Consider the following 26945-nt stretch of genomic DNA (forward strand, 5'->3'; position numbering starts at 1 on the left):
AGATACATATGTAAAAGTAGGTTGGGTGACCACATGATGTTTACTTTTGAAGACAATGTGCAAAGTTCTCGAAAATGGCCACGTGTGGGCCGCAGAGTTTGTTGGCCGCTTGAGACTCGGCGGACGCGATGCCGATTCTTCGATTTCGGCTCCTTTGTGGTGTCGTGCGAGTGACAATGGCTTACTCGTTAAATATTTATTTATGTTCTTCCTTCACGCTTGGAGCACAAGGAAAACACAGCAAGAAATCAACAAGTCCGTTGCCTCTTCGGGGCTGTGACCTTCAATGCCATCCCGAACGTTAAAAATCGGGGGGCTTTGGCCAAAGTACTTTATAGTACTTTTATCGAAATACCGATTGACTGGCGCAGAATGCAATTTGGGTGGAGCCACAGTCGAGACTCGTAAAAGTTCCGCCAGGTAATCTCCGAACGGGGCGAAAGGACTTCCGGTTCCCTTTCGCTTTCCGCAGCATTAAACCCGCGCAAGGGCATTAATATTAATGCCGCAATTGCGAGGGTTTATGTCAATTTATAACAATTTACCAAGACCCCGTGCAACTTGCATTTTAAAACGAATAAATTGCGTGCCCTACTCATCTCTCAACCGAGGAAGACATAAAGTAAAGCCCCCATATTTCAGCACAAATACACAATGTAATGCGGGCCAAGAACGAATTGCGTGGAGTCACCGGGCGACAATAAAACTTGGCTAAACAAAACCCCAAAATAAAGGAGCTCTTAGGACACGTACTAGGATAAGCTGGGGAAGTAAAAAAGTCCCGAGTGCCCGCTAGTAGGGCAATCATTAATAATGGCAATGGTCCTCATATTTGGCCTTAATGAAAATACTCATTATAGTTTAATGGCGAGCCCATGAACCGAACCATAAATAAAGATATGTGTTATGATACGAACAACTTGTATACAACGAAAACAAACAAGTAAGCAAAATGTCCTTTCAGGGTTTCTATAACAACCCATGGCAATCTGGTTTTCCTCTTGGGCAACAAAAACTGTACGAAAAATCGAATTCTCTTAAGAAACGCGCAGATTGTCCTCGATTCGGTCGCATTTTTGTTTTCCTTTCGGCTACTTGAAAGCAATATAAAGTATTTATTCTTCGATATTAAGTGCTTCGTTTTCCCCTGTCGTTTTCAGGATACTGGACCGACACCATTTTTTAAGAGGATAGTTTAGAGAGGTCAAAAAAACAAACAACCAGGTAAGCTCGCTTCACAGCTATCAGCTATTTCCTCTTCATATTAAGCTCATTTAAATTGAAAAGAAGAGTTTTTTTGACGTGGCCTGTACGGACAAACTATTAAAATCTCAAACAGACAAACTTTCTAACCATCTTTCCCTTTACATATTAAAATAACTGGCACAGCTTAAAGTTTTAATAATATTCACTAGTGCAAATAGAGAACTATTTGTTGTGCAGCAATTTCAACTTTTCAGTAAGGAAACTGACAAAATGCAGCAATTGCCCGGATAGTTTTAATTAAAGCTCAATCAAATCTCAGAGCCACACTGCCACACCCATTTAAATAAGATAAAGCAAGGGGTGGATCCAATTTGAAGAATTTATGTGTCAGTTAAAAGGCGAACCCTACTTCGCTTTGAATTTCACATGACAGAGAGCTAAATTGACATGTTTGACGACGATTTGATGGATTATAAGCTATTTAACTTGCTTTTCTGGCAGATAAATAATGATAAATAATATATTAAACGTTCAGGTATTAGCTTGATTAGAACCAATTTCTAGGTAGCCAGCTTAAAACTAAACCCAAATAAAAAGCCAGTTTACAAATTATTTGCACTGCATTTAAATACGATTTAAACTCGATTTCTAGGACAATGTTTATATTGACGTCGCAGAGATGGCACGGGAATGCGAAAGCTCCACTTGGGCCACCATATGATTCCCGTGAACCCTCCACTGGAGCCAGTGCCTCTGTGCGTTCCGTGGGGTGTCCCTAAATTTATGTACATGGGTGGTACTTCTAAGAGATAAAATACTCGTTCGCCTAACAGTAACGGTGAGTTTGAGTGTCGGTAGGTGTAAGTAGAATACAATAGATCCGTTCCGGGCCGCCGATCCTACGAGTAGAAGGTCAGCACACTCGTCTGGTTGCCGCGCACGAAGAGGAAGGGCGGCATGTCCCGGCTCAGGCTCTCCAGCCAGGCCATGTAGAGCGGTGCGGACACGATGTTCTTCCGGGGCATCGGCAGGGTCATGACCACCAGGTCCGACTTGGTCGACTGCTCCCGCAGGTACTCCCGCAGGCGCAGGTATCGATTCGTCTTGTCCTGCACCGCCAGCAGATCGTCGTCCGTTATGAGGGCTAAAAAATATCAAAATTATAGAAAATAATATGGTAGATAATATATAAAATAATGAGAGCAAAATTGCGAACGAATCCACGAGATATCCATTGCATCGAAATAAATTAATCATCATATCTTATTGTTTGTTCCCCGAGTAGTATCAAAAAAGGACTCACCATCGTCCTCATTGAGGGTCGCCCTGCTGCTGTTGCCGTTCTCGCCCTCCTTTTCGCTCACCACAAAGTCCTTGATCAACTCGTTGAAGAACTGCGTCGAAGTCTCCAGTGGTTTCTTAGTAATATCCGGAATCAGCGTCAGATCTGAGTAGTCAATCCGGAATTTGGAGAGCAAGCTGGCCATGGAGCGCTGTTCAAACTCCAACTCCGAGTTCTTATTCGCCAGTGCATAAACCCTGCGGATAGAAAAAGTTAAATTACATATGAAATCATTAAGCCCGTTTTAATTGGAATAAAAACATTGCCTATTGCTGCTGCCTTTGGGTTTTTCAGAGAACCAAATGGATATTTTGCACAAAACTCGATAAATATCTTTGAATTTGCATTCAAATCTGTTGAACATTTAGGGGAACTCAGCCAGTGTTTCTGCACAGCTTGTGTATTTTACTACTAATGCAAAATACAATTCAAAGCGAATAAGTCAAGTTACCAGGAACACAAAAGTGGTTATCCAAAACATGGCCTATTGCTGCCTTTTGTTTTTTCAGAGAACGAAATGTATATTTTGCACAAAACTCGATAATTATTGAATTTGCATTCAAAATCTCTTGAACATTTTAAGGGAGCCAGTGTTTCTGCACAGCTTGTGTATTTTACTTCTAATGCAAAATACAATTCAAAGAAAATAAGTCAAGTTACCAGGAACACAAAAGTTGTTATCCAAAATTTCGAAGAAATGGTCATCTCATCTGCTAGATGGTTTCACCTGGCAATCTTGAGATAATTATCAGGAAATCAGCTTTCGAAGGACGAGTAGATGGCTGGGTGAAATTCCCCGGCTGAAAATTACCGGCTCTAAGTTGCTCGTTAGCCAGCAGCCCAGGAGCGCTAAAGTAGACACCAATTTCGCGATAATTCGCGATATGCTCACCTCAATTTGCACGACTGCCAGGTGCGCCGGGTGCTGATGATGTAGGGCAGCAGGAGGGTGAGGCCTCCGTCGTCGTACAGCCACCAGACATCGATGACGGCGTGGCTGCGCTTCCTGGTAAACTGGGTGAGGTCGGCCAGCACCTCCTTGGGCAGCTCCACGCCGCCAGGACCCTTGTACAGGGAGGCGGGATCGTCGTGCTTCAGCTTCGATTTACGCAGCGAATTGCTCTACAAAATGCAATGAGCTCGCTAAAGCAACTCTAATTAAATGGATTTTTAAAATTAATTACCACTAAATTGGCCGATTTGGCGTCCAAAGGATCTGGCATGCCGGAAACATCCTTCGATTGATTGCCCGCAATGAAGGACAGGTCACTCGTGCTGGAGGCTAAAGGGGTAAATTAAAAATGATTTTTGAGAAAAACCGGGAAACGAAAAATCCGCTACAGCAATTTCATTTCATGCCGAGCATGCACAGACGACAAACAATGCAGCATCAGATTCTTTATTTCCCGTTTTTCCGCTCTAAATATATTCAAAACAAACACCGGACCCCTTGGGCTACCATGTGCAATAGTCCCAATTTGGATTCCCCAAACAACAGCAGCCGCCCGGCCGGGCATTGTGTGGGGAATAAAATTTAAAATTCAAATTTACGAGCATTGCATTAATTTTCGGGCCGCACATTGCCGCAAAAAGGTTTGGAGCTCGCACAGATGTCGAACATCCGAGGGGTTCGAAGGACCAGAAGGCTCCGGCTGCCAACTGGCATCCTGGAGGTTAGTTTGCCTGTTAAGTGTCGTCAATTTGCTGAAAACTTTACGGCTCGATTGCGAAGCTAGAAAACATGCAGCAGCCGACATGCGTGGTAGTGAACTTTTGTGCCCATTCGTACTCATATTTACCTACTGAGAGCCTACAACAACTTCACATTCCATTCAAGTAAGGTAAGGTACTTTATGACACGCAATCTTATCAAAAACACAACTTCACCTGCACCTGGCCACGAGCGCATTCGCCGCAGGCTCTGCTTGAATCGCACTGCGGCTCGGATTTCCCAGAAGACACGAAAATACCCATATAATTGCAGAAAATGGTTGATTTGGTTGGGGACTTGCTTCGGGGCAAGTCTAGAGGGTGGACCTCTGTTTGGGTTTGAGACTAGGCTCCATGAGAATGTATTTTGGGTTCATACTAAAGAAATCGATGGCAAAAAGCTGGCTAACTGGTCGTATGAGTGATTTTTAAGAAGAAATTATTCTTGATAATTTTAGTTCACTTAGGCAAACAGCTGGCTAACTGTACGTATGAGTGACTTTTAGGAACAACGTGTTCTTGATAATTTAAATTCACTTAGGTAAACGGCTAACCTGTCGTATGATTGACTTTTAAGAATAATTTGTTCTTGAATAAATACAATTTTTTAAATTAAATCTGAGCGAAACAGATTAATAATTTCGCTTATTAAAAATGTTTAATTATTTCAAAAAATCTATTGAAACTGAGATCAAAATTTATAGTATACCAAGTAGTACTATTTTCTGCCTTCATTAACATTAAGTTCTGTATTTTATTTTACACCCTTCTTCAGTAGTGCTTTCCCATTTCTCTTACAGCAGGTCCACCCTAGGTTCGACCTCAACCATTTCACCGGGCATGCTACTCACATTTGACTATCTTCAGGCTGTTCTGCTCGCTGTGGACCAACTGGTTGCGGTTTCGGTCCTCTACGAGATTGCAATTGTGGTGCAGAAGGTGCATTTGGGTGGGTGGTGGTTAGGCAGGTGCGAGTTTAGGGGCATAGAGAGAGACATGCAAAATTTACAATCAGAATTATAGTTCGGTTGTAGGCGGTTCCTGTGGGTCGAAACGGATTCCTGTTCCTTACCTTGCGATACATTTCTGCTGAGCGAGTCAATGCTGCCACCCAGACCATTTCGGGCACTGCTGTCCACAGCCTGCAAGTCCCCGGAGCTCTCGTTCGGCTGCAGGGTCCTGGGCACATCGGTGGCCGTCTTCCAACCATCCTGGGAGCCCAGCAGCTGCGAACAGTCCAGACCCTGGGGCACACGCAGAATGGCCACCGACAGGTACATGTCCAGTGCCTTGTGCATCACATTGAAGTACTGATCCAGCTCCTTGTGATCGCACGTCTGCCAGTCGGTCTTGTAGCCCATCAGGATAATGTTCGGCTTAAGCTTTCCAATGCCGGAAGCCTGCATCAGAGCTCGAGTGCCCGACTCGAAGTCCTCGCCATCTACCAGGGCATAGAAGCCCTTGACGCGATGTTTGCGGAACCAATTAGCCGCCCGCTCCTGCAGATATGTCCTGTACTTCTGGGAACTGGAACCCCTGAGGACATGACCACACACCATCAGCGATAGGTTCTTCGTGAGCATGTAGGCCAGGTCGACAAGCACAGGCCGCGTATTGGGCAGGCCCGAAAGAACCAGTATCTGCGGCCTGTAGTTCTTCACATGCTCCTCCACATTGTTCAGCTGCTGCACCGACATCAGAGCGTTCTTGTACGTCTGGGCCTGTGTGGTGGAGCCCCAATTAACATCCGGCTTCCGGTAGGCCACAATTAAGTACAGAGCCAGCACCGCGGCGAAGGTTATTAGGGCGGTGGCCCACGAGATGAGGAACATGACGGCCACGCAGAGGATGGCGCCCAGCAGGCTCAGCCACATGTTGTAATACTGGAATGAAACAATATGTAATGAAACAATATGTTTGGTTTGGGTTGCCTTGGTTCAACATCAACACTTCTTTACAGAAACCAACATGACACTAAGAACAAGTCGAAAGACCTGAGTACTCACCTTAAAGGTTGGTCGCCAGCCCACCGGCTTGGCCAGACTGGCATGGAAGGTACTGAAGTTGATCAACATGTAGGCGGCCAAGAAAAAGTTCGAGATGAGGGGGGCAATCAGGTTGAGTTCTCCAATCAATATAAAGCTACAAAAAGAAAAAAGTATTTTAAAAAATACTACTAAATGTTATTCTATTTTTCCACTGGTTTTTTCCATTCAAAAATATTAATTTTTACTATAGTAACGTTAACTAAAATTTATATAACACCCTGAATAGTCTACTTACGCAGAGGCAATGATGAATGTTAGCACGTAACCACGAACCGGCTCGTTGTTCTTGCCATAGCCCTTGGCGAACCAAACAATCTTCGGGTAAAGCTCATCCTTGCACAGAGCCTGCAGAAAAAGCCAACTTATTTATAAATTAAATCTCAACAAGGAACGTCGATTATCTCACCTGAAAAACCTTTGGAGCAGACACCAAACTAGCCAAGGCAGAGGATAAGGTGGCAGCATAGCAACCGGCGTAAATCAAGGGACCGAAACCGGAAACCAACTCAATTACCTGAAAGGAGTTTTGCAGACCAAAATTGCATTCACCTGGGCGAGGGAAGGCATTTCCATTGCAATTTCGAGTTTAATTAGCTTGGAAAATCAATTAATTACCTGGCTGGCAGTCGAGGAATGCAAAGGAGCCATTAACTATATCTGTCAGATTGCCGGTGGCATCACGAGCCACTGTGGCACCGCACTGAAGAACCATGATCAAATACGTTCCAGTGGTAATGACAATAGCCAGAATGGTGCCTTTGGGAATGGATTTTTGGGGATCCTTTAAGAAATAGATTTAAATAAGAGTTTTTTGGGGGTTAATTAAAGGCTAAACTGACCTTAAGATCTCCCGAGATGTTGGCTCCCGCCAGAATACCCGTGGCTGCTGGGAAGAAAATGGCAAAGACCGAGAAGAAATCGTGCTGAATACCACTGCCCTTCTCCGGGCGATAGTCGGCAAACAGGTTATTTTTAAACAGAGTAGCTAGAGCGAAAGCACAAGATTTAATTGCTAAAATCCCTCCTAATTCAACACCTCTCACCATTGTAACCCAGGAAGCCCTTGGCCAGTTCCAAATCGCTCTTCGGCCCGATGAAGCTGCCGATGACAAAGTCTCCAATGGCTACCAGCAGGATGATAAGTAATCCAATTTGGGCCTAAACAGAAGGGAACTGTTGACCCAACTACTTGTTAGGGTGAATATTACGCATACGCACCTTGGCCTCCCACTCCATGCCGACGACCACGATGATCAGGAGCAACAGGATTGTGATGCAACCTATAATGCGTACGTCCTGGACGCCGGCATCAACGATTTTCCAGTCAAAGGTCGTCATCATGGCCAACATGGATTCGCAGAAGCCGACCACATACATGGCACAGGCCACGGCATTCGCCAGGGAGAAAATCAAACCGATGGAGCCACCGAACTCCGGCCCCAAGGACCGGGATATCATGTAGTAGGTGCCACCTAGGCGAGTGTGTCAAAACCACTTAGGCCATTTGAAAGCGACCACCGGGAGGCGGGGTTGTGAACTCACCTCCTTTGATGACACCATTAGTGCTTATCGCCGACATCGACAAGGCCGTGATGGTCGTGACAGCCGTGGTTGTCAGTATTAATACGAAGCCCTCGATGACGCCCGCCTGACCCACCACCCAGCTGAGGCGCAGGAACAGCATCACACCCCAGATGTTCAGCAGGCAGCGGACGAGCACACCTTTGATCCAGCCGAATTTCAAGACCCCATTCAGGAGCCCCGACTCCGGGTCCTGATTACGCGTCAAGCTGTGCGTGTTCTGTGTTCATACAGAGAGAGAAATACATATGAAAAGAATATACAGGGCATATAACCTGCATATTATCACCATCTATATAATATAGAAAGCATATGAGACCGAAAGTGGTTTATGCTTCAAATCAAGAAGAAACTAAGCAGAAATTGCTCTCGAAGCAAGGAAGATTATTTTACTTAAATAAAGAACGATTTATTCTTAAAAAAGAAAGCTCTTACTCTTGAACACGAGAGCTCTTATGCTGGAATATAATTCTTCTACTTGAAACACAGAACACTTTTACTGAAATTAAAAAAAAAGGGTTTGCAAACTCGTTTTGACTAGTTTTGAGCACGGAAATACTCAAATCATGATAATTGAGAACGGTTTCCTTGTTTAACACCTACATAAAGATGGTTTAGAAAATATTAAAAAAATTTAAAGAAAATAAATTTAAATTTGACTTTTGAAATGGCAAAACATATTTTTATATATTTTTTGGAATACGTAAAGCTGAAGGCATTTTGTATATAAAAATGTTCCAATTACTGAAAAAAAGTTACTGAAAATAACTCAACTTAAAAGAATTTTTTCAGTGTACAAGTGGGCGCAGAGTGCAAAGAGTAGAGTGCTTCAGCGAAAATTTCAATAAGCTGTCTAGTGTTGATAAATGATTTGGCGAACAACCTGAAGCGACCTGCGGCAGGTGGGGTAAATATCTCTCTTTTCTTTCGAGCAATTTTGGGTCGAGAATCTGGAAATTTAAAGGGCCCCTTTCAGTGTCAAAAAAAAAAATAAATCCCTCTGAGAATAGATGACTTCAGCTACCAGGAATTCTGGCAAGCCGTCGCATTCCCGCAGTCAGGGCATTATTAATGGATTATTCATACGCCCCCGAAGCCGCGGCACCCGTTGAGCCAATTGAACTCCTGAACTTTGCACTTTTGACGAGACCCCGTCTTAATTGCCTATTATTATTATTACTGCAGGCTGTCCGAGTGACATTGAGCGAGCTCTTTTCATAGTATTTCGGGCATTATACTTAATTACCAAGACGTGCTCATCATTTCATCGGCAAGCCAGCCTCTTATTATATGTCAGCCTCATTGTGCAATGCATCAATTTCCCAATAGACCTTCAGATGCTGCAGCTTAAGCAATTTATTTCTCTTATTGACAGTCATTTGGCCAGCCAATTGCGAAGCGAAAACATAAACAATTAGTCTGAGAAGTGTGGAAATCAATTAGAGCCAATTGGTGGCACTGCACTGTGGTCTTTTCGGAATAGAAAACTTTTCGATATGATTCAGAAGTCAAATGGAAAGTCAATGGACTCGTCTTGATTCAACAGCTGCCTGTTCGAGTTTAATCGGTTAAGTCTGCCGAAGTTGCTCTATTTTTGGTATTTCGAATAAATTTAGGAAAAGCGCGAACCACGACACCCGAATGAATTGCAGTTGACAGGCAATTTCCAAGGGATTTCCCAGGCTGCAGTGCCAACGACCGCCCAATTTGACTCTTGACGGCATTCGCAGTCACGCTCATGTGCCCCGGCGACAAAAGTGGCAAATGGCAAATGGCTCTCCGGCTTTCCTTCTGAGCCGGGGTGACACTTGCCGGCGAAGGACTGACACTGCCGGGTTCGGGTCACTTCTCGGGTTAAGGGTATTGAATTTTTCAAATTTTCATGGGGGCGTCGAGTAAGCGTAAATTCAAATTTGACTTTAACTGCGACGACGACGGCGGCTTCGCCTGCGAATCGTAAAGCATTTATGGGTCCTGCGAAATTGTAATTTGTGGCCCGCAGGACGCTCTGCGGCGTGTTTACGACCCCAACGTTAATTTTCATTTGGCTCGACCGATCGGCAAAGTAGAGTTTAGTGGCACGGAACTCACCTTCCCCACCAGCGTGGCGTTGTGCAGCTCGTCGAGCGTTGGACGGTAGGCCGCCTGGATGGACATCATGTTGCGGTAGTTGTCCAAACGGGGCAGCGCCTCTCGGGTGAAGTGGCTGCGGAGGAGCGGAGAATTCAATTTTGCACTTTCGACAGCGAAGCAGAGGGTACACAGAGAAAAAATTAGGAAGGTTCCCACGAAATCAAAAATGGGACTGAGAGTTTATCTGGGAGATATTATAAAAAAAAGGGTGGGCCTAGCACGTTATAGAACATTTTAAAGATTTTTTAAAGAAATATTTTAAGGGTTTAAAAAAGACAAAATTAAAATAAAAATTTGAATTGGATTTTTTTAATTTGAAAAGGACAACATGAAAAAAAAACCTTTTAAAAAATTATATGTTTGTTTAAGTATGCCTTTTAAGTATTTTACGACATTGAACATAAAAAAATAATTCAAAATTCTAAGTTAAGAAAGTTTATCTGATTTTTCTCTGTGTAACTAGGTGGGGAGCAATGCAAACTGACCGGAAACTTTTACCATATTTTGTGTCGTACTCGTTGTCCAGGAGCTCGCGCTCCTCCTGCGAGTCGTTCGACTCGTCGGACTCCTCATTCTGGGGGTCCACCTGGAAGCGGGTCGTCGTCTGCAGATCCTTGAACCGCGACGGCTTATCCTTGTCGCGGAAACTGCTTTTGATGGACTGCCTGTGAGTCAAAACGAAAGAGTCCATTAGATTGTTCATTATTTTAGGGTTGCCCATGGATCCCACTTTAATTGGAAGCCGAACAAAAGGTTCAGATTAGATTTAAAAGGACAAACGACTTGACACACCCGCAGAGCAGGGATTCAATTTTAAATCCACTGCCAATAACTTTCATTATCTGGCAATTCAGTTCAACGAAATTCAATTGAATTTATTTCGATTTAGTTCGCTTTGGCCTTCAACGCTCAAAATTGCACTTTCTGATTGCCGCCCATTGTGCCGGGGCCCCAGCTGATTCCTGCCAGTCTGCCATGGAGCAGACGGCCCCGGGAAACACCCACGCGCCTAGAAGGACGTTAACCTCCCCGAACTCCCCGTTCTCAGCCGATAATGTGTTGCATGAGCGCGCTTCTGACATCCTGACATCCTGACACCCTGCTGACTGCACCCGCCAACCGAGAGGAGCTGAAACACCTACGAGCCATTTTAAATTATCGCAAAATTCTTTTCAGGAAACAGCAATAAAATATTAAAGCGAAAAGCAGCTCAGGTTCATAAATAAATATTAAAATGTTGTATACATGTCAATACATTCAAACAAGTAGTAAATTCGTAAATTTAAAGGCAACACTGCGTATGAGTAATAAAGCTTAAAGCTCTTAAATAAATTATTTGTTTAAGCGGAGTTAATGTATTTATTATGTGTTATTAAGTGCAAATTACTTAAATGGTCAGGCATACAAACATTATAATGCCTCACATGGGTTATTTTTTTGTAGTTTGAAGAATTCGCTGTTGGATCTCAAGAATTCGCGATTGGTATATTATCACTTAACGCTGTTAGGGCTGGAAAATCAATAAGTACCCTGTATTTGAGCTAAAAATCCTATCCTGCTGTCTCCTGGCAATTTGGCAAAAACGCTTTGGTCTATGGCCTCAAGATATTTATATGATATATGTGTGCCCTGCTCCCAGCGAAGCAATTTATGGGCGGCTTGTCGGCTGGGCTTTTCTTCGATTGCCTGGCAGCCGCGAACGTGAAACGCACTCAAAATGATGATCCAGTCGATTGTATGTCAATGAGATTGATTTAATTTGTGCGGCGGCCGTGTGGGGAGAAAGTCGAGGAAAATTTCGGAATTAATTATCAATCTGGGAGGACGAAGGCAGAAGTCGCTTAAAACTGAAGCGAACCCTTAAGTAGGCTTACCATTAATTTATGCAGAAGCTCGCTGCTCAATGGCTGCCAATTTGAGCCGATTAAAAGGCATTTTTCCGGGGAACCGCTTTCCTCGTAATCGAAATTCAGTTGCCCTGACTGCACAGGATGTGGGGAGCCATAAACGAGGCCATAATATTTTCATGGGCCTCATTACCATAACTTGGCTGGAACTTTGGCAGACATCGTCATAAAGGCACGGCGACATATCGAACTGAATATTTTATAGTTGGCAGAAAAAGACTGAGGCACACAAAGAATTCCCCGTCGGCCATTTCAGGACTATGCAAATTGCCTGTCCACCGCCGATGGGCAACACGAGCGTAAATGATGGTTATTACAATGGTCTGTGATTGCTGGTATTGTTTGGTTCCTGCCGGCGAGTGTTGAACCTGCCGCCTCAGGTCGGCAAACCTTGTCCTTTTGACGGAGTTTAATCAATTTTAAATGATTGCCCTCGAAAGTGATGGACTGTAAATTAAAATTGCAGCAAATGTGGTGTGAATGATTAACCGACAGCTCGTTGAGCTGCTATGTGCTGACACTTTACAATCCAGTTACTTGGGTTATCCTCTCCCATATCAATCTCATCTGCATTTTCCCTTATACTGCACAGAATTGGTCTTCTGTTAGCTCGGTAATTCATTCAAAGGTCCCCCCGTGCCTTGGTAGCCATAACTCTCGAGGCGCTTTCGGGCATTCCGTGCTTCCTCTGGCCGGGCATCCTTTGTGACCGGATGGAACAAGGGCGGAATGTTAACGCCATAATTAAGCGAGGACAAAATACAGGAGGCGACAAAAGCAATCCTTGTTTGATGAAACACTAAACAATTACCAGAAAATGAAAAATTCAAGAAATTTCCATTCTCCGCCACAGTAGACAAAGGAAAAGGTCGACTAGGACAGGGTCCCAAAAACCGCAACAGTTTTAAGCCCAAACTGCACTGGCAAAAAAGGATTCAAGTTTAATATATAAATATGAACTAATGAATGGAAAGTTTTTCTCTTAAAATGTTGTCAAAACATTCATTCCACTTTCAATAACATTTTTTTGTAGCCAGCTGAAAGAAATATATGAAAAAGACCTATATGAGTTTTTGTAAAACAAACCATGTTCTGGTTTTTACCTTCGCAAAATTGAATACTTTTTATAAAACAAAATATTTTTGTATTCCGAAAAAATGCACTCAAATAGAATACATATGGAAAATGACAATTTAACTTACCCAAAGAGAGTTTTTAATATTTATCTAGAATATAATGTCACGAATGCTTTTAAAAAATACTTAAAGATCTGTCAAAATTTGTTGAACTTCTTCTACACAAATGTTGACTGCGGCACCTTAGTTTCTGCGAGTGTTACGCTGCCCTGCCGTTTGACCCCTGACCCCTGACCCAGCCTCTGACTCACCTCTGCTGCCTGGGCTGGTGTTGGTTGAGCATTTGTGTCGCATCGAATGTGTCGTCCTCGAGCAGCTCGCCCTCGGCGTTTGTGAGCCGCCGATAGACCTCGTGCGGCCCATCGTCCTGCCCCTGGCCAACTGCTGCTCCTCCTCCTGATCCTGATCCTGGGCCATCCGGGCCCTGTGACTTGCGACTGTTGCCGTTGACCGGGTTCACTTGAAACCGGTTTGGGGGCCGGTCGGCGGCCGAGCCCAGCTCGAAGGAGATTGTGTCGGACATCTGGGAGCCTTGTTTGTTTGCCTGGTGTTTTCTGGGTTCGGGACCTCGCTTCTCGTCCTCGCCCCGGGAAGATTTTGCCGAGCGGCTCTGCTTATGCGGTTTCCGTGTGCGGGTCGCAAACTTTTCGCAGCCTATTCAATCGACCCATCCACTCTGCGGCGAATTGTGTATATATGGGTAGTCCGGGGAGGCGAAATCAGGACATCCGCTGCTGCCGGTTAAAGTGGCACTCGCCCAGCGCTTAAAGCTATCTGCAAAGAGGAGAGCAGAGCAAAAACAGTCCCATAAATCAAGATGAAGTGGTGTACCATCAAAAGCAACCGAATTCGCTGAATCAGTGAGTGTGGCAAAAGCGAAAAGGTTTTTTACTCCAATAAAAACACACTCGATTATGCATTAGGCCGCTCGTGTTTGTGGGCCGCCGACCCAAGCATACACAATTAAACATAGTTTTGTGATCCCAGTCCTTTTCTTTGTTGCTCTTCCCAAGGACACTGAAATGAAAACATTTTCTTGTTATGGCCAACAAAGGGAAATACAAGAGTAAGCGTGTTGCCCAAGTTGTCTGAAGTTTTGCCTGGTCTACCCTTGGCCAGATGACGGGAGTCCCAGAACCCTTTGGTTGGCCATTTGGAGAGGGAAATCAGCTGAATGTTTATTTTTCCACATCGATGTTTGGATATCCTGCCCCAACAAATATATACACAGAGGTATTCGCTCGATAAAGCAAACAATCAATCATTTGTGCCATTTAAATTTGGCAGCTAATACAAATCAGGTACTATGAAAATAGAAGCCCAGAGGGAATTTAATTTGCTTTTGTTATTGCATGGTGAAAGCAGTATGCATTGAGGCAATTGTCTATTTATTGGGAAAAAACAAATTCCGAAATTAAATTAGAAACCTGTAAGCCATATACAAACCTAAAATATTCCACCAAATTGAAAGAGTTTACAATTTTGCCTCAAAATGGAAGCCAGACGAACCAAATATTGTATTACACTGTTCGATTTAAGTATTCAAATGATTTCTGCCTACCCATCAATTCATATTTCAAGTGACATATCTTATTTTTTGGGCACTTCAAAGTTCATCAATATGGAGCACGCGATTTGATTGCCTGTATCCATGTGATGTATCGCCTTTCGGGTGACGAAATCCGAGAGATTCGCGCTGGCATTCCCGTGAGGTAATAAAAGACCTCTACTCGAAACGATTTAGGCGACACCGCCCGACTAAAAATAGCCCCAACTCAAATTGATGCAAATTAATCATGATTAGTCGGCCGATGTGGTTGCCAGGTGGAAGAGTGCTTCATGGGTATCCCTTTGGCGCACCTGGCGCAGTGGGGAAATTTGGAGAAAGGTGTTGGGGAAAAGCGGAAACGGAAGTGACTGAGAAGTTGCGTGAACTGGCGACAATTTGTCACAGTTTCCGGACAGCTGGACTGTATGTGTCGTTTTATAGGTCAAGTTGAGAGCGACAAGTGCGAAAGGCAAACAAAGGCGGACAATTACCATAACAAAACGCCCAACTGGCATAATGGAAAACTCAAATAGTAGCGCAGAAAGAGACCGAGCTAAGCGGCTAGAGAGAGATGGCCAAACGCTGGCTAATTACGCCAATTACGACATTTTTACTCGAAAATTGTGGGAACCTTGCTCAGCTGGGCAGGGCGGAATGTGCACGAATTTATTGCAGCAATTAAGACCTTAATTCAATGAACCCGCTCCCTGTGGAAAAACAGATGTCAGATTACAGTCGACAGGCATCCTGGACAGGTGCAGCGAAACTTTTGGCCAGCCTATCAGCGTGAGACACAATGCCAGCCCGTTGACCCTTCAACCCTCGGCAGGCGACCGAAGAGCTGCAGATTCCAAAGTTTTCCCAGGCATCAGCTGCCCTTCGACAGATAGCAAACAAGTCCTTAACCTCGGGCAAGTATGCAGACTGTATAGCTGTTGTCTAGAGCCAAATGAGTGATTTACCAGGGATCAAAATACCCAAAAGCTACAAAAAAAACCAACAAAATATATTTATTGTATCCACTTTTTAGGATTTATTTGATAGTTCTCCAAACGTAGGCCATGACCCCCTATTTTAAACTTGGGCGTTACGCATCTTTGATGTTTTAAATATCGCGTCTGGGTTAAGCAACTTAGGTCTCAAAGTATTAAAAAACTAATAAAAATTAAAAAAGTTTTACTAATTGGACTATCTAAGATTTATTTTATATGCCTTCATACGTAGTCTATGTTACATTATATTGACGTTACGCATCTTTGATGTTAAACTTAAAGTGTCTGATGCACAGCATATTATGTATTAAAACAGGTCTGATATAAATACTATAGTAGAATGTATAAAATTGTCTTTTGAATTTAGAATCTTGTTAAAGTTTATATGGCTTTTATTTATGTTTATCCCATTATTGCCTAGTTAGTATCAATATATGATTGGCACATCATATGTTTTCCCTCATGTATCGATTTTGAGACTTTTCCCAACGACATTTGCCTGATTTATGACCTCATTCCTGATTAATTGGCCCTTTGTGGGGTTGGGTGTTGGAAAACCCCTCGAAAATGAAGCATTTGGCAAGTCATGAATTCGCAGGGACAAAGAAAAGACGTTCAGTGCTGTAAAAACGTATCGGAATAATAATTGTTGACAGTGCCAGCGACATTGGGGAGCCAATTGTGATTGCCACTGCGGCCGCCTGTCGTTGGGAATTTTATTTGAAGCGGTGCCCGCTTTGCTTTTCATTACTCAATTCCACGCCCATTCGCAATTCAATTGCCACAATAAAATACGATTTTTACAACGTCGGTGGTATTTGGCAACAATTGCATATAAAGCCTGTGTTCGCCGCCCAGGGCTAAACAGGCGAATTAAATGCTTAGATTTAATGGGCATTTCCGAGGGCTGCACCCGCGGAGTTCTCAACTCTTTGGCGGCATCAGCTGGAAACTTGAGCCCATCAAGGGATCCAACTCTGCAGACGAGAAAGAATCAAGTATAATATTAAAGTTAAATAGAAGAGAGTGTAGGCGGGGTCAGAGGTCATTAAATCACAAGTGCCTGCTCATTTTATTGCACGACCTCAATTACAAGATGCTCGGCTCAGCGAAGGCAAAAAGCCATGGCCATAAAACACTGGCTGGTCGTCAGCAAACTGAGAAGGACCTAATGACAGGACATCACATGTCACGTGTTAGTCGCCATTGGTCCGATATTGATATCAATCGTTTTTATGCCTCCCGATTTCCGATTCCGGATTCCCAAGCGGCAATCAGTGATGTGGCACGCGCCGAAAAAAAACAAAACTTTCGCCCAGCCAGCTGACTGACTGATGTCGGTAGTCCCAGTATCCGTTCATCAGTGGCTGACAGGAGGTCATCTGGCCATGTATATGTATCTCACAGATGGGCATCAAAGCGGCTTACCAAACCAAGACCCCCAAAAAGCCGGAGGAGGCGGAAAAGCCGGAGCAACAAAGTGTCAAAAACACACAGCAGAAGTTGAGCAAGTCAAGCGTGCTGATCCGCATTGTATTACATTATTTTACGCCCACCGAAACGGGCAAATAAACTAGCAACTAGCCGGCCAGAGAGAAAATAAAACAAGGAAAACTAAGCTGAGGAATGAGCAAAAAATGCGGAAAAAATGTGGAAAAAATGCAAAGTAGCTGGGGATAGGAGGACATGGACATCCAGGACTTCCAGGACAACCAGGACACCCGGACCCTAGGGACGGCAGCTCGCTTTAAGCCAAAAAATGCAAACTGTTTGGTAATAAACAAGAATGGAAGTCATTTTGGCAATCGGGCTAATTCCTTCGGCCCACATTTCAAGCCGGCCCAAAGGGTTGCCGGCGAATTCGCCTCGAGCGTCAACCGCTTACGCGATTAAGGAGCTATGCGACTGACAGGCATTAAAGCATTAACGTCCGTGTTGTCAGTCCTGAGAAATGACACAACATTCCTCATTCCGCCCACAGGCTGCCGGATCCATGCACGGTTTAATGGCATCCTTGGGGAAAAAATAACATCCTTGCCCTGAACCGTTCGCCATGCTGGCATAAATGCTTTCGGGCTGAGGACACAGATTCTTACATATAAATGGTGCAACCATACCAGTGCGGCGTAATTTTATTAATTCAGATTTCTCAACTTCCACGTAACTCTGCCTGAGGTCTGTATAATTATGTTTGAAGACCAAGTGGTTGATATTATTTTTACAATTTGTACAAAAGTTCAGCTTATCAAATAAATATATTTAAGCTAATACGTCAATTTAATCCATGTGCTTCATTTTGTGGCATTGAAAAAGTAGTTCTAATAAACCTTTATTTGCACGCTCTACTTAAACGTGACGCAATTTTACCAAGATTGCCATAAACAGAGTCTGTATAGTTAGTTTCTCAACTAATTCGTCTTGAATATGTTTGGCAAGTCAACATAGCACGCAATACGTATGTGAACTGATTACATTTTGGCTTGCCTCGGGTAAATTGCAAATCCTTTTGATAATTTGGTTTACAAATAAACAGGATTTCATTACGGACCAATTGATTCTTTACTCTGTCAAGTTTGCTGAAGGTAAGCCACACAAGCATAGATAAATCGACAAATAAATGTGAATAAATTCTAGCCAAAGATAATTTAAACTAATTTCGTTCTGAGGAGCAACTGAATGAAATATTAAAATATTATTTGTGGGGAGAACTAGTAACTTTCAAAATCAGTAATTTAAATTTGATTGGGTATCAAACTTTTTTCAGTCAGAAGTTTGCAACCCAGTGAACAAGAAGTTTCAAACTACATAAAATAAATATATTTTTAACCAGTATCAATTCATGGAAAATAAACACTTAGGTTTTTTGCGAAAAACGATATTTTTGTTTGACCTTTTTTAATGTAATTTGGTCAAAAATTGTCCGAAACCAAAAAGTCGCACTATTTTGGACAGCTAACAATCTAGATTCTTGATTGCAGTCATTACCTAAATCATTCTGAAAACTAAAAATATTCGCAAATTTTCAATTTTTTAAAGGGGTAGCATCGCAATTTAAATGCGAAAATTGGACAAAAAATAAATTTTTTAGGTGTGAATGCCAATAAATTTCCAATTGATTGGAAATTTTATTACGAGCAGCAAGGTATGTCATTTCATTTTTGGACCACTACTTTTTTTGTTTCGCTTAAAATACTGATTTTTTTGGGAGGAAAATTAGAACCTTAGTTTTTTAGCGGAAAATCGATTTTTTCATTGACTTTTTTGGGTGTAACTTAATTAAAAATGGTCCGAAACCAAAAAGACGCACTGTTTTAGACACCTAATAAACCATATAGTCGATCGCAGTCATTTTCTGGCTAATTCTAAAAACTAAAAAATTTCGCAAATTTTCCATTTTTTAAAAGGAGTAGCATCGCAATTTAAATGCGAAAATTGGACAAAAAATAAATTTTTTAGGTGTGAATGCCAATTGATTTGAAATTTTACAACGAGTTCAGCAAGGTGTGCCATTTCATTTTTGGACCACTACTTTTTTGTTTCGCCCAAAATACCGATTTTTTTTTGAGAATCAAATGCTTATTTTTAGTGGAAAACGATATTTTTTAAAAATCGGAAAGCCCTATAGAGAAAATGCTCTTACAGGAACCACCTCCAAGAGTAGGGAATCAACGGCTTGCCGAACTAAGCTATCTTTCTCGTTTTTTTACATAGGTAAATTATTTTGCTCAAAAGTTAAGAAAAATCAATTTGCCTTAAATGCGGTTTGGAGTTCGTGACCAGAGAAATAGTATATGTTGTTCACCCCAAAACAATTGCTCAAAAAAGTAGGTAAACAACCAGTGGCAAAGTGAAATGACTTGAATAAATGGAGTAACGAAGGCAACCATGAGTGCAATGAGTTTTTCTGCTCTGCTTGAGAAAAGCGTGAAACAATAAAACGTAACAAGTTTGTGGGACACCGGGGATTGACCTCGCCCAATATGAAAAACCGGATCCGGGGACCAGGACAAGTTGCCCGTGGTGCGGCACACTTGCTTATTTATATCATATGGTTTTTCGGTTATAAATTTCAAATGAAAATAACCATAAATAATATTTCGCGGGCTTTTATGCCGCAAACAGAAGCCTCAGAAGTCGGACTCGGTACTCGTTGTAAGTGGGTTCGAGTGGTTAGGGATCCCAGGCCCTGCGGGTCCAAGGGGACGGCCGACGACGTTTTATGATTTAAAGTCGTAAAGAGCATGGAGCCAGCAAGTATTTACGACTCGGAAATGGAAATATCATGCCGTTTGGTAAGTACCCAGCTGACTTTTGGACCCCGAAAAAGATGCTTGGAGCGATGGTCCACTGTTTTCATTCCGCCTCATTTGTGGCGGCATAAATTAAGTGCAAAGGCCCACCGACTCAAGAGCAAACACGGGACAAATCACACGCCAGGCGGAGGAAACAAAAGCTGCCGAATCGAAAGGAAAGGCTAATAAAAATATATGGCAATTGCCATGGGTTGGGCTTTATTCATACCTCTGCCCGAGTATGTGCGCGCAGGAAAGAAACATTACTTAGGGCGAAACGAGAACTGTTGATGAACACTCTTTTGCGATTCTCCGAAGAGGAAAGCTTTAACAGGGGCCGATTGGAGTTTCAAGGTAGTCAGTCGCAAACGAGAAAATAAAGTTGGTTCCAAGAAATCGATTACGTAGGGGTTTCCGATTGAATGTGGCTTCAAGGTTGCACAATTGTATTATTATTATTTACCGAGTAGAGATGTAAGTAAACACAAAAATTGTATAATAATTTTAATCACACATTGCAATCAAAAACGCGAATTCTTCAGGCAAAAGCGCGCCAGCTGCTCTTGCTTTCTTACAGCTTATAGAAGTGAACCAAGCTAACCATAACTTTTTTTTAGAATATATTAAACCACTTTCCTACCCTCGAAGGCCCACAACTTGAATTGGGTAAGTAGCAGATGAACTGGGGAAATTCTGTTGAGCTGGCAAAACGATCCGAGATGTCGGTCCAAAATCGTGCTGATTGCTCAGTTTGTTTGCCGGCAACTTATTAAAGTAAGCACCTGCTACGGCGCTGCATGGCACAGCTAAATCGTAAACCCGGGCCGCGTCTCATATGAATATTGTTGCCTTAACCGCTGCCTAATGACTCTGCCCAAGTGTGCAATAAAAATGGATATGGGTCATGTGGCATGTGCCGGAGTGACGACTGCCTTTAAGTCGTATCAATTGGCAGTGCATCACATGACAGCCAGTGGAAAACGAACAAAACCATGTTCAATGCAAATAAAATGCATGTTAGCATTCCACTCCATGGCTCTTTACATTTTGCGATGGCATGTTCTGGCCCGAAGCACGTTCTCTAAGGATGGCAGCTCCAGTTCTGGTTAATACTAGTATTTGTTATGTGGCCTGTAGCTTCCGAGTACAGGTAATTTAATTAGACACAAATTAGCAAAATGGGTGCTTTCCAGAGATGGCCACCTAAGTCCGGTATTAGGGGGGAAACTAAGGCATAAAATAAGCCAAGTTAACACTTTGGGCAATTGCAAGCTTGTGAGAGAACTTCGAATGGCACGAAATCGAAGTCGATTTCAGGCCATTTACACGTTCTTCCTATTTACATTGATTGGATAGTTAATTCCTGGGCAGCATAACTTCGGCAGCCAATTAGCAGCTTCTAAGCCCTCTAATCAGCAGCTTTGCGGCCGTGCCAAACCCGTCTAAATAACAGGTATGCAAATCGAAGTCGGCAAACATTAGTAAGTAGTTGATTTGCGAGTGAAATAAAGTATTGATTTTAAGCCCTGGTTCTCGCTAAAACAACTCAACTTTAAAGTAACATTCAAGCAGGCGTGAAAAAGAACGAGAAGTCCCAGAAGCACCAAAATCTTTTTTCAGCTTCAAATACAGCCCTGGGGGAATCCCAACGATTTTTGGGGGCACGTCGGGGATAAGTTCATATAATCCACATAATTTCACAAGTCATTGCACGGATTGTTAGAACCGGCGTCAGGATGATTCAGTCAGATTTCAAACACACTATTCAGCACTGCTCCATGATTCCAAATCCATATACAACCAAGTACATACAAAGTGAAGACAAAGCAAAATATGATAAATACGCGCCCCACCGACATGTGAAAATTCAAGTTTGTGGCCCTAAAAACCAATAAGAATGCCAAAGCAAAGCGGAGAACCGAAGAGCGGTTACCTGGCCAATTGGCCATGGGTTTCTGTTGCTCTGTTCTTGGTCAGAAACACACAAAACGTTTGTTTCCGAGCTGGAATTTAAATTTCTCGGCCGGCCCATCCCTCTTCTAACCCATTTAGTGGCCATCAGGCAACATCAAAGCCAACTGGCTTCAATCTAAAATTTGTTTAATGCTAATGCACATTGGGTATTTCTGGCCAACACAGAGGGGGGGCAAAGGGCCCGTTGGCTAATTTCAATTATCCGGCTATTTCATTTATGAATTCCATTCCAGCGTCACGGCACTTTGATTAGCGGATTTCTTACGCAAAAGAATTTCGCCGGACAACCGACACACGCCCACGCAATCGCTATCGCGGCAGGAATCACTCGGCCAATTGCCATAAATCTTTATTAAAAGATTCTTTTCTCGTATGCAAAGACAAAAAGGCGAAAGGTGAAAATTGTCAACGGCCCGGCGACTGCACCGCCACTCGGTATTTTCGTGACTTGGCGCTGTGCTTTGCATAATTTCCAGAAGTAGAAGTACCCTCGCCACACATCACCCATACTCGCATGGGCCCAGTCCCATTCTTATTCTCGTTCTCAGTCCCGTTCCCATTCACATTTCCAGTCCCATTTCCGCCGTGGACGGTAATTTCTCAGTGCACTGCGAGAAATCCATAGAGTCTTTAAAGATTCGCAATATTATATGCTCTTAAAAACAAGCCAAAGGGCTTAAACAATGGTATAACTTAACTTATCTAACTCATTATTTACTTTTCATATATTGTTTTGTTTGTTTTCCAAAATTCTAGAATTTTTTAATGGTATTCAAGTTTTTTTCCCGAATTTTTAAAAACAAATTTTATATCCCTTTCATTCATCATCATTGTATACTATATCTTTGGTTTTTTCTGAAATACTACAATTTTTATGAGTTTTCTTTTTTGTTTTCTTCAAAACGATTGTTTATCTCTCGTTCAATAACTCAAAAACATGAGTAGCACTTTGGAAAAAAGCATTTTTGAAAATGGCTCGTAATTTTCCTTAATATATACAAAGTTTTGTTCATTTGCTGCTTTGGCCGTCTTCCACTTCTATGTTTATACATTTCTTTGGCAGTTTGGGTTTATTTTTGTAGGGATTAATTCATTGATAGATGAAGTCATAAATTAAAAAAAATACACAGAAGCAAATCTTCCATTATTTCCCTACACCTTCAGGAACCTGATATATGTTATTTTTTTCAGTGCATCACCGTCTAGTCACCGACTGGCATCCGTGCACTTTTTGGTCGACCGTCTCGCCCAACCCGTGCACTCACTCGCTTTGTCAAGGTTCGCAAGGTCAATGATTTATTAGTTTATTAGCTGCGTTCCGTCTCTGTTGTGATCTGCGGTTCGTCGTCTTGCTTTCTCCGCGCTTGGCCAACTTTTTCCGCCTATTGTCTGACAGCCAAAGCTCTTGGATCAGGCGGCTTTAGCGCCAGTTGAGCCGCAAATCCGACCCCCAGGCCCCGGCGGCAGTCGAGAATCATTAAGAGGAGCAGTGACAATTTGAGTTGCATTTCCATTAGTCGCGCTGTGTCAATGGCTTGGCAAATGGACAAGTTAATCGAGGCATGTGTTCCACTCGCCTGCATGCGCTCCGACAGCGACCAGCTGAGCCCCGCGGAATCCAGTTCGGTTCCACTATACATGCACTCACATACAAATGCACGCGGATGTGTGGCAGAGCTGCTTATATAGGCCACGACCTTCAAATGCAACCCCTTAAGAAATTTCGATCCTCCATCGAGGTTTCGGGGTGGATTAAGTGCAACCCCATGCCCAGGACCTCTGTTGCCGGGTCTCAAGCGAATGCAGCTGCATTTCAGTCTTAGGGTTTCTTTATCTGTTTGGTCAGGTTCAAAAGTTATGCAATCTGATGATTAAAGAAAGATCCGAAAAAAACAGGGAACATTTCCGTTGCTAAGCGAAGTGTGTCAAAAATATCAAAATTCAAAGGATCAAAATTTATTATTAATTACAAATTTATAAAATTGCTGAATAAAAAAAAATGTTCATAAAATATTTTCTTTTAATTTTTGTTGTATTATTCATCGAACGACTTTTATTGTATTTTGAATTTTGGATTTTAATTTATTCAGGCTTTTGCACAAATAATATTTGTTATTTACTTTCTCTCTGATATGCACTTTAAAGAGGACTTGTCACTGTTTTCCTCTTTTAAATTATTCAAATAGATTTCAAAAGGCACTTGACAAAACAATTTCGTTTGTAAAACGTAATAAAGACAATATGAATAATTTATAAAAATATTTCAAGTTAAAAACTAGGCCATTTTCAACGATTGTCAGGACCACAAAGTGATAAATATTGAACTAATGTCTTATTGCAAACCTGTTTATGCAAATCGATGAATATTTTTGGCCTATATTTAAATTAGAGTAACGATTCAAGAAAGCTCTTAAAGAGGAAACTTGCTTTTCTTTGGGATTAGAAAAACAATCCAAGACAAGAATATCGGTCGGCTTTTACACATCTGAAAATTAAACCCGATATGCAAGTGCTTCCTAACAAATGACAACCGACCGCAATCCCAGCTGGATGATTTTACATATTAAAGCGCCTTCCAGATTGTCGTCATAGCATTTCAGGAGACGGACAACTGCACCGATGAATTATTACCCTACTTAGGCCACAAGTATATGGAGATGAACGAGAGCACTTGCCAAAGATAGACGAGACCGGACCCGGAAAACTGGTAATGGCTTTCAAGTTCAAGTGCATGGCACTCACTTACAGAGACGCTGGAAAAACGGGTTGAAGTGCGTTTCCCAGTGAAATTAAAAAACCGTGAAAATGCGGCTTAATAAAAACCCTGGCCAGCGATTCACGTTCTCAGAACTATTTTGTAAACGAAAAAGAGGGCCCGCAATCAAAAAAACGAGCAGTTAAGAATTCTTTTAAAAGCTTTCGTGATTAAATTGACTGCGGGTGGGGAAGGTTATTAAATTACTGGAGGGAGCTAGACAAAAGAGAACACTTTTGCACCCAGCGAGCTATACAAAGGCCACAAGGCTGGCCGAAAACCGCAGAAATGCTGAACCACATTTTAAAGAATACATTTTACCGGTTGGCAAACTCACCGAAACAGAAAAAATTAATATCCAACTGGCAGGTAATTAATACATTTTTTTCTCTGAGAACCGCCCGAAGTTTAAGCACTTTTCACTGAAACACACATTATTGGTTTTTGGTAAATATTTGCCCGCGCCAGCGAAAATCGAAAACAAAGTACACTTATGTCGGGGCGCACAAGTAATTATTGTATTCTCAGCGCTGGGACGGAACCCATGAACTGTAAGTACTTGATATTCGGGTGACTTCCCCAAGACCGAACCGAAAGAGTCTCTCAAGTACTTTTATTTCGGTCAGAAGGGCACTGCCATTGGCTTTCACTCACTGACAATTGCTGTTGCATTTGCATTTAAATCGATGTTCCGCTTTCTCGCACTGCAAAATGCCTTTTCGGGCCAATTAATTGTGTTCCAGTAGGATGAGCAGCCACAGAGCTGCCTAGGATGGGCTTTCCTAGGTGGGGCAGATACCCAGACTATGCTTTGTATGTCGGGGATTACTATATACTATATCGGATACTTTTGTATCTTGCACACTCGAGCACTTGCCTAAAGAGGTCTGTTTCGAAAATAAATATCCAGCACCAAAAATAAACGAGTGTTTACTTCTAGAGGATGTGGATCTCGGGGATCTACAGCGAACCCAAACGCACGTGCAGAGAGTCGACCACTGACTGAGGCAAACTCGGCTCGCGATCACCACGAAATATCCAAGCGAACGAATTCGCCGTCGAGTGCGGCGAACAAACAAATGCTGAGGCACCGAACGACAGCATAACGAGCTCTACAGATACTGCACACTACAGTACGATCCAACGAATCCAAACATGCGGCACAAAAATTCCATTTCACACACGCGCAGCCGGAGTTGGGTGAGTTGGGCATCTGTGAGATACGAAGCTATCTGAAGTTGCTTCCCCTGGTGGTGGCTTTTGCACCCTTGCAAAGGTCTGCTATAGCGCGGTAGGGTAATAGATCCGTTTGGGAAGGGCAAACCTTTGTGCCTGGAATGTGAATGAGTTGTAAGATGACTCAGGTAACGGTGGCCAGAACTTCGTTAGTGACTCGTTGTATGCATTTAGATACGCTCCCACCAGTGAAAATTCAACTTAATTACTTTATGAAAACTTATTGCTGTAGTTTATATTTGCAGTCCTATACACACGAAAGTTATATGATTACAATAAAAATTATTATGAATATTAGTTAAATTGTAATATAATTTTTAAAGAAATTTAAAGGGATAGAAAGTAAGATTAAAAATACAGAAAATAAATTGCTTTATACATTTAAAAATATTTTTATCCCTTAAAAACTCCATAGCTCCATTAGCTTGTGGTAAGTATCGCCGGTTTATTTAAAGACAGTCTCAAAAATTAATTTATGCAAACTTGAGAGATGTTTTTTCTTTAAAACATCCTACAAATATTTACTAGCATTTTTCAAGTGTCAGATACCTCGGTATTCTATGACTTTTTGCACACCTTCGCTTAGCTGACAGAGAAGAGGGCAAATATTTATATATAAAAATATACTTTGCAAAGGAGCTGGATGACAATTGGGGAATCCCGAGAGGAGGGTATTGTCGAAACCTGTTTCTCAAGTGCATGCCATGCAAATATTTGACGTGGTGATCACCAACGGAGGCCAATAGGTTTTATTAACTGGCGAGCCAGTCATATCGGGGGCCTCCAATAACTGGAAGTTCGCTATCTAGAAATTCGAATGCTTTTATCACAGATAAGGGGCGACTCCGGATACCGGCATATGAACGTATACAAATACCTGGGAATTTAGCCTACAACCCGCCAAGTAAGTAAATGTAACTTTGGAAGACCTTGGCACCTTATCGAACAAAAACATTGCCCTACTTGTTGACTTTTCTGTGCAAAGAACAAACCATTCTAACAATATATTTTAAATATTTTTTGTTACTATAAAGTAATTAAATTATTATAAGGAACTTTTAAGAGATCCTAAAGATACGAGCAG

General features: G+C 42.4%; 1 protein-coding gene and 1 long non-coding RNA gene across 4 annotated transcripts; one reads left to right on the top strand and one right to left on the bottom strand.

The window, feature by feature from the left end:
* Positions 1-1807: 1807 nt before the first annotated feature.
* On the bottom strand, positions 1808-25645 carry LOC108035195 (solute carrier family 12 member 2). Of its 3 annotated transcripts, XM_017110687.3 has the most exons (19): positions 24963-25645; positions 13315-13837; positions 10506-10685; positions 9979-10093; positions 7849-8107; positions 7525-7778; positions 7350-7464; positions 7146-7291; positions 6922-7087; positions 6713-6855; positions 6542-6651; positions 6265-6400; positions 5331-6141; positions 5110-5169; positions 4436-4483; positions 3733-3830; positions 3441-3670; positions 2510-2745; positions 1808-2350 (listed from the first exon to the last, which is right to left on the bottom strand). In XM_017110687.3, exons 2-19 carry the CDS (start codon positions 13584-13586, stop codon positions 2106-2108), a joined length of 3624 nt encoding a protein of 1207 aa, XP_016966176.1. In that variant the 5' UTR covers positions 13587-13837; positions 24963-25645; the 3' UTR covers positions 1808-2105. The 3 variants fall into 3 exon arrangements, with proteins under 3 accessions (XP_016966176.1, XP_016966178.1, XP_016966179.1); XM_017110689.3 differs by lacking the exon at positions 4436-4483 and having other exon boundaries at positions 24963-25644; XM_017110690.3 differs by lacking the exons at positions 4436-4483; positions 5110-5169 and having other exon boundaries at positions 24963-25644.
* On the top strand, positions 14320-15634 carry LOC108035196 (uncharacterized). The gene is made up of 2 exons (XR_001768763.3): positions 14320-14601; positions 14676-15634. It is a non-coding gene; the product is annotated as an uncharacterized LOC108035196 (long non-coding RNA).
* Positions 25646-26945: the final 1300 nt, after the last annotated feature.

Source organism: Drosophila biarmipes, chromosome 3L (genome assembly GCF_025231255.1).
Source record: "Drosophila biarmipes strain raj3 chromosome 3L, RU_DBia_V1.1, whole genome shotgun sequence".
NCBI classification, from domain to species: domain Eukaryota; kingdom Metazoa; phylum Arthropoda; class Insecta; order Diptera; family Drosophilidae; genus Drosophila; species Drosophila biarmipes.

Bases quoted from the DNA above. Each gene is read 5' to 3' on its own strand.
- LOC108035195 (XM_017110687.3), bottom strand. From the start codon at position 13,586: ATGTCCGACACAATCTCCTTCGAGCTGGGCTCGGCCGCCGACCGGCCC. The intron at 10,686-13,314 runs GTGAGTCAGAGG...TTTGACTCACAG, and splicing joins CACCAGCCCAGGCAGCAGAG to GCAGTCCATCAAAAGCAGTT. The intron at 8,108-9,978 runs GTGAGTTCCGTG...GTATGAACACAG, and splicing joins ACGCCACGCTGGTGGGGAAG to AACACGCACAGCTTGACGCG.